The sequence below is a fragment of the Nilaparvata lugens genome, chromosome 3 (assembly GCF_014356525.2).
Source record: "Nilaparvata lugens isolate BPH chromosome 3, ASM1435652v1, whole genome shotgun sequence".
Taxonomy (NCBI): Eukaryota; Metazoa; Arthropoda; class Insecta; order Hemiptera; family Delphacidae; genus Nilaparvata; species Nilaparvata lugens.
The window spans coordinates 40,892,314-40,906,407 of NC_052506.1; the positions used below are offsets into that span (position 1 = coordinate 40,892,314).

General features: G+C 35.5%; 1 protein-coding gene across 4 annotated transcripts in view; it reads right to left on the minus strand.

Annotated features, from left to right (window-relative positions):
• Positions 1 to 4,927: 4,927 nt before the first annotated feature.
• The window catches only part of LOC120350428, a 105,259-nt gene continuing 96,092 nt past the window's right edge, over positions 4,928 to 14,094 (minus strand). For all 4 annotated transcript variants that reach the window (XM_039423798.1, XM_039423797.1, XM_039423796.1 and 1 more), the window contains exon 2: positions 4,928 to 6,959. In XM_039423798.1, coding sequence (XP_039279732.1) covers positions 5,738 to 6,727 — 990 coding nt within the window. In that variant the 5' untranslated portion in view covers positions 6,728 to 6,959 and the 3' untranslated portion in view covers positions 4,928 to 5,737. The remainder of the gene's footprint in view (positions 6,960 to 14,094) is intronic.

The following is a 14,094-nucleotide window of genomic DNA, read 5'->3' on the forward strand; positions in this document are numbered from 1 at the left end:
CAGGACTATAACGCTGGAGACACACGATGTCTGCTATCTCTTCATAGTGAATGATTTAATAGAATCAACAGTTGCCAACAGTTTGCAATCGAAATAATAACATTTTCTCGAATTTCGAGCTTATTTTAAATTTTAGGTGAAAATGTTACAAAACATTAATTGTAGAGATTTTCATGCTCGATCTTTTCCATTTGGAATTTTTTGTTTAAATTGTATCTGAAGCCTGATAATTGGAAATCTAAAATCAAACTCTACCTAGATGGGGCGGAGCTCCTGAAATTTCTACAGATATGGGACTTGTGGCAGTTGATAGAGCTTAACAAGGACTATTTTAGGTATAAATGTGATCAAAATTGTTGAAGCTATTTTCGAGAAAATCGCGAAAAACCCTTTTTTTGACAACATTTTCGCCATTTTAGCCGCCATCTTGGATTGCATTTGATCGAAATCGCACACTCCGCCGTCGTACCGCCCTTGTTTCTCCATCGAACAACAGTCGCTCCGCCCCCGCAACCATCAATATAAGGGCAATCTTGTAATACTTCAAATTTCTTCAGAAGAAACAAAACGTGACATTATTTCCAAAAAAGTATAATGAAAAATAAAACAAAAGAAAATCTGATAAGAGCAATGAAAAGATTAGAGATAATCCAAAGCAGATAATTTTATTCATTTTCTAACGCAGCACCGATGATAAACTCTTCAAAATTTTCCCATAGGCTCCTTATATTCATGAGTAGAATATTAATAGTTTCATTTCCTATATTACAACTCGTTTTAAGAAATAATTCTTGTTTGAAATTGACTTTCAAATCCAATCAAAATCATCAATTTCTCACAATATTTAAATAGAAATGCAACTAGCTATAATGATATACATGAAGTCGGTATCAGAAGTCAGTATCTGGAAGGTCAGTATCTGTTGGAAAAAAACGGGATTGTAATCCTTGTATGTTATTAGACAAAGCATATAACTTCATTTATTTTCTAACGCAGCACCGATGATAAATATTGATGTATTAATTAAGGTATGTAGAAGTATGATAAATCAGGTACCAGAATACTGAGTGTAATTCATGAAAAGGTATAATTAAATCATGAAGAAATATATTTTCTTCTTCTTCTTCTTCTTCATGTAAATATGTGCCAATTTTTTTCGTGATCGGATATGGCGTATGAGAGCTCCTAATAAATATGTAAGCTAGGGGCCCAGCTCATACATTCATGCGGGCTCAGGCACAGAGAAGAAATTCTTTCTACCTGGCTCAGCTCAACACATTCTGAGCTCAATCGGTAGAACCGGTTTTTCTATTTCTTTCTCCTGTTTCTCACTCGGCTATCGGTCTGAAGGGATTCGATCATTTGCGACAAACTACAAATCTTTTCTATTAAATAGGATTCGACTATTTGCGACAAACTACAAAACTTTTCTACTTAATAGGATTCGAGCATTTGCGACGAGCTACACAATTTTTCTATCAAATGGGATTCGACTGTTTGAGAATCGGTCAGATGGGAAAATCAAATCTTCGACCTTTTGCGACAGTTGAGATTTTCGGCCAAATGGGATTACTATTAAAACTTTTTGATCATTTGGGATTCAACCATTTGGGAAAGTAAAAGTTTCAATTCTATCATTGGGATACTTCAATTTTCAAACTTTTGCGACAAAATGATAATTTTGACCAAATGGGAATCGGTCATTTGGCATGCCACTAAACTTGAACTTTCCCAAATGGTCGAACCACAAATGATCGAAAAGTTTTAATAGTAGTCCCATTTGGCCAAGAATCTCAACTGTCGCAAAAGGTCGAAGATTTGATTTTTCCATCTGACCGATTCTCAAACAGTCGAATCCCATTTGATAGAAAAATGTTGTAGTTTGTCACAAATGATCGAATCTCATCGGCTAGATGGGATTCGACCATATGGGAAAGTATACTTTTGACCTTTTAGGATTCAACTATTTGCGACAAACTACAAAACTCTTCTACCTAATGGGATTCGACCATTTGCGACAAACTACAACATTTTTCTATCAAATGGGATTCGACTGTTTGAGAATCGGTCAGATGGGAAAATCAAATCTTCAACCTTTTGCGACAGTTGAGATTTTCGGCCAAATGGGATTACTATTAAAACTTTTCGATCATTATTTGGTATTCGACCATTTGGGAAAGTACAAGTTTCAATTCTACCATTTGGGATTCTTCAATTTTCGATTTTTTGCGACAAAATAATAATTTCGACCAAATGGGAATCGGTCATTTGGCATGCCACAATAATTGAGAGTTGAAAAAATGTTTGATTTTCACTTCTTACATTTTCACTTTTTATTCACGTGAAGAAACGTGATCTTCACATCGTGTGTTAACATGGGTAATATCATTGTGAGAGCTCAGAAACCTGTCCTTATTTATATCAATGAAGATTCTATATAATCAATAAAAGCTCATTGACTGTATTTACCATGATTTCTATTTGTTTGTATTTACTTCGAATGATACCCATTTACTTTTATTGATATCACTAAAAGTTCAGTGATAACAATAGATTTTCGTTTACTGTATTTACCATTATTTCTATTGATATCCATGAGCACCTATTGATATCACTGAACGTACAGTGATATCAATAGAAGTTCATTGACTGTATTTACCGTGATGTGTATTGATATCCATGAACTCCTATTGATTTCCATGAACATGTATTGATATCCATGAGCATATATTGATATCAATAGAGTTTTTCTATCGATTTCTATGGATCTCTTCCAATAGGGTAAACACTTTGAATACTAAAATCTAATTTGAATCTCTTTTGCATATTAAATAATTATAAAATGATAATTGATCAATTATAAAACTTGTAAATATTATAAAGCCCGTGACATTTGTAAACAAACTTCACTTCACAACTAAATACTAAAAACTGATGACAACATATCATTTTCAGCTGAGTTGAGACCACACCCCACCAAATATCAGCGCCATTTTACCTAAATTTTCACACAGGCGCAGGTCCGGTATGTAGGAGGTCCTGGTAGAACCAATATACAGTAGTATTATTAAAAAATTGAGGCTACAACATCATCGATTGATTGTTTGTTTGTTTTTCCGGCTTAAAGGTCTGTGATGGGTGCAAGTCTATTCTTAAACTTGGACAGAGCAACAGGTAGTAGTTGAAAAGGGTCAGCTATTGTTCCAAGGTATATGAATGCCCATTGTTGGTGGCTAGTATGAAAGTTTGACCCAAAGGTAATTTGTCATCTAAAGAGAACACGATTTGGAGTAATGTGGAGTACTGGGCTACACATGCATATTGGCGAGTGGTCCTATGGATTTAGGAGTTTAAGGACTATGATTATTATATTGTTACTAGTGTTATTGCAAAGCCCCCTCAATCTATTTTTACTAGATAATTTAGCATAATCTATTGATAATATATCAGAGCTATCCACAACAACTTTCAGGTGACAATGCTTGTTTCTAAGAGATAGCTAATAATATGATATTAACAAAGAACAAGAAAATAATACCTCTAATACCTTTGGAATGATGAGGCTTAATTTAAACTAGCCCAAGCGTAATTTGGGGAAAGCGAGCCCTAATCACATCATTAAGCTATCGAAATTCATATTAGGCTTATATCATTTACCTTTTTGATGCACTTCAGCTACTACATGAGTAAAAATACAGCAAAAGTAAAATTACAGTACTTTGTCCAGGGAATTATTTGGCTGGGAATCAAGTTGGTGAGAAGTATGAGACGTTCAACTATACCTACTAACTTACATATAGCACATTTGACGAGAAGATAGAGTAAAAGCATTGAGAAATCATACTCTCTAGATTTCTATCTGTCTATGGTAAAAGAAAACGATTGTGTGTGTATCTATGGTAGAAGTAAAAGATTATCTGTGTGCCGTAGACAGATAGATCTCTAGAGAGTATGATTTCTTAATGCTTTTACTTTATTTTCTTGTCAAATGGACTATACTAGATACTGAAACTCAAGATTTGATTCGAAATGAGAATTTTGTGGTGTAATGAAAGTTTGTAGTGTAATTTTATAGCAGTTTCATATCGGGCAGTACGGGGTTGAATAATACGAGTACGGGCAGTACGGACCTCTCATGGGTCCACAAAATATCTACTCCGAAACGTGCTCTCTGTAGTCAACAGCAACAAAGAAGGCTCAAAATCGAGAAAATGGTCATACTTTCCAACTATTATAGAACAATAGAAAAAGGATGAAGGAAGAAATATTGCCACCTTTATAAACAATAGGACAACCCTTTCCGATCCCATCAACCTGTTGCATTTCTACCTTCAGGTAGTTGGACCCACCAGAGACCTCAAAAAAGCCGTTTTTCCATAAGCATGGAAAATGCATATGGAACAATTTACAAATAAATGCATTAGTAATGCAAGGTAGTAATGCATTACCACCTTGTAGTCAAGGTAGGAATATATAATCGATTTTCGCATGACTACTTCAAGATAGAGACTTGCAAATGGTCTCAATCTCTTCCTTACAACAAGCACAATAAGAATATTGATGATGGAAGAAACGAAAATATTCGACATCATTGAAAAATTCAAGATGGCGGTCATTATTGACAGAAATTTTTATATTGCTTGCTATTGTGACATCCTAAATTTATTCAAACCATGAAATGAAATAAAACGAAGAAATGAGTTGGTCAGCTCCAAAACTCACCAACTCCATCTTTGGAAATTTTTCAGGAGAGCTGAAAAACTGTTACAGCTGATTGAAAATATTGACAGTGCTGAAAAAAACAGTGATTTCATCTGAACTCTCAGGATACAATTGCATCAAATTCTTTAATGAGATCCAACAACTTTCGACAGGAAAAAATAATTTAATATAGACTTGGTGAGTTATGGAACAGGATAGGGGTTTTAGATGGTTTTGTTGCAGTAATGAATGGATCAAGACAGTTTTGTTGCAGTTTACAATAATCAAGTTTTAATACACTTTCAATGTAAGTCATATAGGCCTAGAATAAAAACTATCGTTTCATAATACATTTTCAAAATAAGAACAAAATTCAAGAAAAGTATAAAATTGTTTTTTATAGGTATAGGATGAAAATTAGGTATTACATTCCAATAGTCTCCAGTCATTATCTTTCAAAATTAAAGTGAAATATGAAAGGGATTTTATGGTTATCATCGAAAAAGTTATTTTTTATATAACGAAGTCTCCTTCTAGTGTCAAAATTTCATCTTCCATTGGTTCCTCTTCATCTTCTTCCTGCTCACGTCTTCCCATTCTCTCATTGAAGATGTCCGAATAAAATTTGAGGCACTCAAGCTTCGACCATTCTTCCCCATAGTGCTTTCTGAGAAGCTTCTTTACATCCATCACCCTCATTGGGTTGACAGCAGCATCATTTTCTTTTACTTGAGCAACGATTCTATTGACTCTGCAGCCTCTTTTAGAAATTCCTTGTGGCTTCCCCAAATCAGTCAGGTAGGTTGTCTTCCCTTGAACGTTACCATTATTTTGTTGACCACTTGTTAGAATAAATCTCTTGCAAAAGGAGAGCTTGAAATGCCAGTCAGCTGGCTTTTTTATATTTCTCATTGATGCCTCCTTCCAGTCCTTGACTTCAATGTCAGTTCCTAGCCTTGAAACATTGGCTGATTCTCCAAATAATTCAAAATATTCATTTGGATGCATAATCGTTTCCAATTTTCGAATTTTCCTTTCAATGATCTGGCTGGATGTAGGAATGTCCTGGGACTGGAAAATGCATAACAATCTTTCCAATATGTGGCGGTGCTTCAACAGTCAGCCAGTTTAGAACAGCAGTGATCACTATCGTGTTTTTATTCTGACCTCCAGCTCTGTCAGCAAAGAGTCTTATTGTGTCCACTTGCTCTGGAAAGGTGGTATTTGATAGGCGATGTACAATGCATGTGGCTATTTCACTTGAACCCTTTTTAGCTTCAAGTTCACTCCAGCCATAAATGAACGTATTTTCTCGAGTTTGACAAGCTTTTGAAGTGCCTAAGCACATTGTAAAATTATAAACATAGAACTGTCTCAAAAAATAGGCAGATTGATCAGTTAGCTTTGGAAAGATAAAATTTTTTTGACAATCAAATGAGTATGTTAGCTCATTCTCCTTTTCCTCTTTCAATAGAGCAAAAAACGTTTCTGCTCGTTTTTTGTGGATGGCTAATTCGGTTTTCAGTGTAGATCTCTCCACTTCACTGATTGAAGTGCATTTAATTCTTTCTTTGAGTTCTAGACACTTTGAGCACTGATCTGTAGCAGGTGAAACAAACCCCACATTATAATTCTCAACAAAAACGTTCCTAAAATATTCATATTTAACTTTCAGTCCTTCATCATCATTCACCTTTTCATTGTAAGCATTGCAAAGATGTTGAATACTCAAGTGACTGGGAAGATATTGACGTTTAGACTTTCCTCGACAGTAATGGGACTCCACTGTATGAAGGGATTCAATGAATTTTTTCACTTCAGTGAGTTTCAGCTCAGAATGTTTTGAACGATGATCTCCCCCCCATAGCTCCTGAGGTGACACCCCAGTCATAAGTTCTTTCCTGCATAGTCTTTGAACACGAAATTTGGAGATTCTAAGGACATCCAGAAAACATTTCTGACAGACTTTCACTAAGTCTCTACCTTGTTCAACGCGGAATGTTGGAATATAATAATCAATAGCCATACCTCGTGCTGCAGAGTCTTCATGTTGAAGTTGATGTCATTTTGGTGCTTTCCCCTTGGCATACCTGATTACGAAGTGATCTTGCTCAATCTTATTTGTTGTTTTGTAGAAATTTTGAAGGAATCTTCTAATGTCCTGCATATTGATTTTGGGACACTTGAAGTCACTCTTGTTGCCTTCTCTTATTCCATGGCCACAGTTTGGAAGAGTTGGGAAACCATGTGCTGCATGTCTGGAATCAGAATGAAGATTTGGTATAAGTCATCTTGTTATTACTGTAGACATACTTTTGTATGACAGAGAGTTCAATTTATATTTATGTCATAAGAAATCTTTTCAAAGTTGATTACTCAAACAGGAACAGAGGAAAAAATAGTAAGATACTGTGTTCAAATACAAGTATACTCTTAACTTGATTTGTTAGATAACAAGCTAATTTGATGAAATAGAATTCAAACATAAATTTTGTAATATTATTGAAAATATGAACAATAATCAGATGATGGAAACTTACAATAATAAAAAATATATAAGGTATGATGAGCTACCTTTGTATTGATTTTTGAGGTTATGCTGCTTTTAGTATTGATAAGTTCCTAATAAATAATTATTATTCTATTAAGCAGTAACAGTAGAGGGATTCTAAGATTTTGGACTGACTTTTTTGCTCGAAATCCCCTCCCCCTCTCACCCCTCGTCCATCCCTCCTCCCCTTCCCCCCCGCCTGTAGGGTGGGGGTGTTCTAAAAATAGATTTCCCCTTCCCCCTGCCCAGTGGAGGTGAGGGGGATGAAAAGAGAGAGAGATATATCTTTCTCTCTCTCTCTCTTTCTAAAAATAGATTTCCCCTTCCCCCTGCCCAGTGGAGGTGAGGGGGATGAAAAGAGAGAGAGATATATCTTTCTCTCTCTCTTTCTAAAAATAGATTTCCCCTTCCCCTTGCCCAGTGGAGGTGAGGGGGATGAAAAGAGAGAGAGATATATCTTTCTCTCTCTCTCTCTTTCTAAAAATAGATTTCCCCTTCCCCTTGCCCAGTGGAGGTGAGGGGGATGAAAAGAGATATCTCTCTCTCTCTCTCTCTCTCTCCCCTTCCCCTTGCCCAGGTGAGGGAAAAAAAATTTCCCTTTTAGGAGGAAAAATTCCCTTGCTGACAGATAAAAGTGAATCCATATTTCTACATCTAATGCTATACTGACAGATTGAGGTGAATGCTAGATGAGGGAAAAAATCTCTTTGAGAAATTCCCTTGGTGACAGATTAAAGTGAATTCATATTTCTACATCTAGGGAAAAAAATCTCTTTGAGAGGGAAAAATTCTCTACTGTCAAATTAAAGTGAATCCATATTTCTACATCCAATGCTATACTGACAGATTGAAGTGAATCCATTTCGCTCTAATGCTATACTACGATGCCAGACTCACTTTGAGAAATTCTCTACTGTCAAATTAAAGTGAATCCATATTTCTATACTGTCAGATTGAAGTGAATCCATATTGCTATACTGACAGATTGAAGTGAATTGAGAAATTCTCTCTCTCTCTCTCTCTCTCTCTCTCTCTCTCCCCCACTATAGATGAGGGGGAAAAAATTCTCTACTGACAAATTAAAGTGAATCCATATTACTCTATACTAGCGAATCCAGAGTGAGGTCAATGACTCTCTCTCTCTCTCTACATCTAATTGAATTGAGAAATTCTCTCGCATCTAATGCTATAAATCTCTACAATGATCTAAGTTCTTTTACATTTTTTATCTGCAATATCGTACAAGCATTTCCAAAGTTCATCGGAATTTTTAACAACAGATAATGACGAATCATTTGTACAATCATAATGTAGATGACCGCTGTCTAGAATATTGAGCAGTTCGAAAATCTCAGATAAAATCGAAAAGTGTACATTTTCTGTTTTTGTTAACGGTAAATCAACATCTTGACATCCTGTTGAAAATTTAATATTCTTCGCAATTGAATCAAATTCGTTAAATTAAATTGACATCAAGAGACGAGTTAATTTTTTGAATTTTGAAAAACCATAACACTGCATCTCGCAGATGTTTGACGTGTCTCGAATGAGGGGAATAGAGAAAGATATATCTCTCTTTCTAAATTGATGAGATGCACGTGTTATAGGGGCTCGTGTCTGTATAAAAAAGATCACCCCACACGTGTTGTCTGGTCTAGCTCTAAGCAGCAACTAAACTAAAAAACGTGAATGGGATATTGGAATGAAAAATCATTTGAAGGCAGAAAACGTTTATTTACACATTTCGACACAACTATTCATAATTTCATCTTCAATTCTAATTAGCTTATCTATACACAAATTATGAGGACGATAATAACATAGATAGTCTCTTATATCATTTAAATTAACCGTGCTTAGAAAAATGTCTTTCAATTGCTTCGCCAAACTATAATTTTCAGGAGTTGATTTCCTAATTGCACTTTCACACTCATCGTACCAATCAATACAGTTTTTTAACCTCACTTCCAATTCGTTGTCAGCAGCCAACCACTTTCTCGGATCCATGTTGTTGAGCGAATGAAGAAAACTAAGTATAGGCAGGAACTATTATAGAGTAATTAAGTGGTCTTTCTTCATTAATTGACGATAGACAACATGTACGCGCTTTATGCAGTCTCAATGCATGCAGGCAATAAACACATTGTAGATCCTTTCCATTGTAGAAGAATCCATAACGAGCAAAGTTTCTTTTCTGTGAATTCGTGTACATCAGAGCCATTTTCATACTTTGCATTCGATTGTTTTCGCACAAGAAATTATTTGTTTGATACATATTTTTAAACAACAAAGAATTATAATGTTGGGCAGAGAATAAAGCACAGCGAGAATGTGGTCTATTTTTATGAATGTTGCATGCAGCATAAAACCATGAACTAGTGACAAAGCTGAAATCAGGTTTTGGAAAATCCTCTGGTATACATTGAACGTTGCTATGCAATCTTCTTAAAAACTTTGCTTTCTCAGTTCCTTTTGTGAAAATTTTCTCATAAGCTGTAAGGTAATCACATTTTAATGACTCACTGTATTCTAAATCTCCATCTTCCCATTTTATTTTATGATAGTGACGTTCTAACCATGTTACATCGTTATACAATTTTGCACTCAATTCTGTCTTTGCAAATGGTGATTTGAAATGGAACACAATATAATTATTAAACTGATCAATTATGGCAAGTTCTTTCACAATAATTTGATTACAATCTTGTTTAAACCAGTGAAGATCAACCGTAGCAATTTTCGCACTCGCTTCCTTGTCCACTTCTTTCTCTTCGGCGACCTCGTTGAATCCTTTGTCTTTCTCCCTCCCCTCAGCGGCGGCGGCGGACTCCTCGAATCCTTTGTCTTTCTCTTCTCGTTTCTCCTCCTCCTCCACCTCCAGCGGCTTCGGTGTACTTGCTTCATAATAGAAACTATCAAGATCGCACTGGATACCAATAGAGCGAGTTTGTGGTTTGTCCAAAATATCAGAACACAAAGAATAGGACATGTTGCCTGTTCAAAGGTGAAACTGATAATGAACTAAATTGAGCAGAATGCACACCTTATATAGGCGGCGCGCTCTATCAATAAAATTACTGAACTTCTTTCACCATGCTTGTGAGAGGTGTGTATTCCATCACACGATCGCTAATTAAAACGCAATAGGCGGAAGTATTTGCAGGTACTGCACTTTTAAATTCCATTTCAATACGAACATCTGTCGATGATTTCAAATGACTTGGTTGGTGTGAACAATCTACAACAATCAGCGGTGTTGATTCACAAAACGTTTTAAAATCAATTTCTGTTCCGAGTTCGCTATTGATTGAATGATTATAATACGAGGGCGCGAAATCCAGGAACATCCGGTATAAAACTTCCTTCTTACCTAGCAGATTTTCATATGGATAATACTCACTGTTCAAATATACTTTAACATTGTAAATACTGCAGCTATCGAAATTAGATATTGATTTTTTAATTTTATTCTTACGATCAGTTTGAAATGCAATTATAACGTATTTTGGACTATCAAAACTCGATGTGGTACGAACTGCCCAAGAATGGTTAAGTGAATTTTGCAAATTTGGTAATTCACAAATTTCCCAATGACGGAAACCTAATTTCAGTGGAGTGTCAGCATCAAGCAGTCTCAAAAATTTCAGTCTTACATGATCTTCTAAAGCTATGTAGGGCATTCTCCATTGCAGTTTTGTAATTTTCACACTAACGCTTGTTCCACTTTGAGACTCAACACAATTTAGATCTGTCAGTGACCTCAATAAGACGAGTTCCTGTTTCAAATTTAAAATTATTCTTTGAAAATCTTCAAAAAACGGGAGGATTAATTTCAGCGGTACACAGAAAGTGAATGTATTATCCGTTAGCTCATATCCTGCTCTGTCAAAACCAGCCAAGTGATATGTGTTTTTATCGAGAGTATTTTTCACCAATATAGCTTTAATTGTGGATGTTAATCCAATCAATCTTGATTTAGAAATTTGCTGACCTGCTAATTCATATCGTATTTCGTCAAAAAGGTTGCCGATTACGTTACTGCTTAATTTATAGTCTGCTGCAACTGGTGCATCGGCTGGGTCTGTTCCCGGTTTTGTACAGTTAACTGTTCCCTCAATCAATATGAATGATTTACAAGGTAAAGAATAGACATCTAAAGAATTTATGCCAATACGTGCCTCGTCAGAGTTTTTTATTTCCTGTCCCGAATAAACTGTATGAGTGTGAAATTGGAATTTAGTAATATCATTATAAAACTGAAGGTCTGTCTCCACATCCAGAATTTCACTAATTGCTGCAGGGCCTCCTGACATTTCGCCAATCAACTATAAAACCCAACTTTTCTAATATTCTCGCGCTTTTAGCCGACAAAGCACGTTTGTTTTTAGGTGTTGTCGCTATCGCGTTCCTTTCTCTAATGACTTGATTGGTCTTATTCGAACGTGGGTTGAAAATAAGATAACCCATTACTTTTCACGTATGTGCAACCTAATTGTAATTGTATCTCCGTGGAAATCAATAAACGATCCGTTCTGGTCCGTTACCTTTACATTAATAGTTTGAATTCGATGCGTATTCAAAGGTACATAAATAATCGGTGATGGTACTTCGTTTATTAAATAACCGCTAGGAACCTTTGGTAAAAATTCGTAGATTATATGTTTTTGTTCACCCTCAGAGTAACTCCCGCAAGCTAAATTACACTCAACTACAATACTGTCAACGCTTGTTATGTTAACCAAATGTTTGGAATAATGCCATTTATTTGGCTGCAAAACAACATTATCAAAACCAAGTATCTTTGCAATCGAATCAGAACGTGTTAAATCAATGGGTTTATCAGAATGAATTTCAATCTTCATAGTATTTACGTTTGCACATATAATAAGTTTATTCTTCTTGCCATCAATATTCAATTTATTCTTTGAAGATTTTATAATATCCTCAACTTCATATGCACCAGTATCCAACTCGATTAATCTATCACCATATTTGAAGCTGGAATTTGTTCCTTTGTTAATGTTTGCAATACTATTGTAAATGGAAAAATTAATCAATCCAATTTCCCATTCACGATTTTTATCCAATTCTATAATTTCTTGTAAATGTTCATAGAGGTTACTCGTGTTAGATTGTAATGTAATAACCACCATCTTGTGTGTTCACCACAACTACTTAATTACAACTGATTTGCAAGAAACAATAATGTAAGATGACCACAAAAATCGCTATTTAATGGTTGCATATGCTCTACATTATAAAATATATTTACTCCATTTTCTTTTTTCCAATATTTGTCCAATTCGTATGGAGGTTGTAAATTTCCAATTGGATCAAAATACCAAACATTAGAACCAACTTTCTTATATGCTACCCAATGTGTCCCATCCTCGCTTTCCCTTGCTAAATTCACAATGGCATTCTCGTTTTTTAGAATTTTTTTGGGTAATGCATCTAGCATATATATTCCTCTTAGCTGAATCTGTAATAATTTTGACCAATCAATCAAATCATAATTACTCAATTCTCCTTCAATATTCATGCCTTCTTCTTCTCCGTCTTCTTCCTACCCTTCTTTGTTGTTCTACGTTTCTTAACTTGAGGGAATAAACTCACACCATATGATGCTGGTGGGGCTGGGGGTAGAAGTCTGCCACCACTAAGTGGTGAGTAAGGCTTCAAATAATATCCTTTTCCTGCAATATGCTGTTTCAACTGAGCTATAGCTTTGCGTCTAATTTCGTTACTATAACTTCTCCTCTCATTCTTCTTCTTCTTCTTCTTTCTCAAAGACCCACCAAATGCCGCTTTAGCTTTCATAACGTTTGTAACAAGATAGCTAAGTGCTTTCTCGGCAAGGGGTGTTTGAGGATTTTTGAAAATGTCCCATGCAGCGTTTGCTAGAGCTCTGTCAGCTACCGCTCGAGTTTTATTATCGCTATTTTGAGTATAGGCTATATCATGTATCTTACAAGCTCTATCTAATGAATTTATACCTTGATCACCTCTCTTTAACCTTTCATTAACCTTGGTGCCCGGCCCACAATACTCATATCCCGGAATATGATATTCTTCTCCCAGGTTATCAATTACCTTATTTGAAATAGTTGATGTCACATTACCTGCCAAGCCTGACACACCTTTAAAAACTCTTGCCGCTGAACTCAAGATTCCTCTACCCCGTTTCCTCGAACTCTGCTTTTTTCTCCTACATACCATTTTTCATTACCTTTCAACTCAATGGTTGAACATTAACTGAGGTTAATTAATTAATACACCAACTTGAATTGGTTTAATTTTCAATCGAGTTGGAAATGAATTCACACCACAATCAATCATAGTCAAAAATGTCTAGACTGAAATTTGAAACAACATATCGTTCACTCTCTCTCACGCAACTCAAGATTTTATGTTTTCGGCCCCAATATAAAGTCTTTATATTTGGCTAAATCCATTTTTTCTGTAATAATTTGCACTACCTGATTTTCTGTAAGGTTATGTTGTTTGGCCTCAATCCAATTCATGTGGAAAGACACCTCGGCATATTTGGATACGATGTCCAGGGCCACTCTGTGTATGAATAAATTTAGATAGTCAATGAATGGAGCCGAACATTGCAGTCTCATGACAGCACCCTCTTCCGAATTTTTAATTGCCTCAGCTATTTCATCACGAACGCTTTTCACAGCGACTCCCATCTCGTTTTTCTTAATAAAATCTCCTATATCATTTTTAGTTGCGTACTTTTCTGCAATTTGCTTAATTAGAATAGCAATAGCATCTTTTGTAATGAATTGTTCAATATCCTCCATAATATTAGCTTTTATTGCACTCGCCATTTC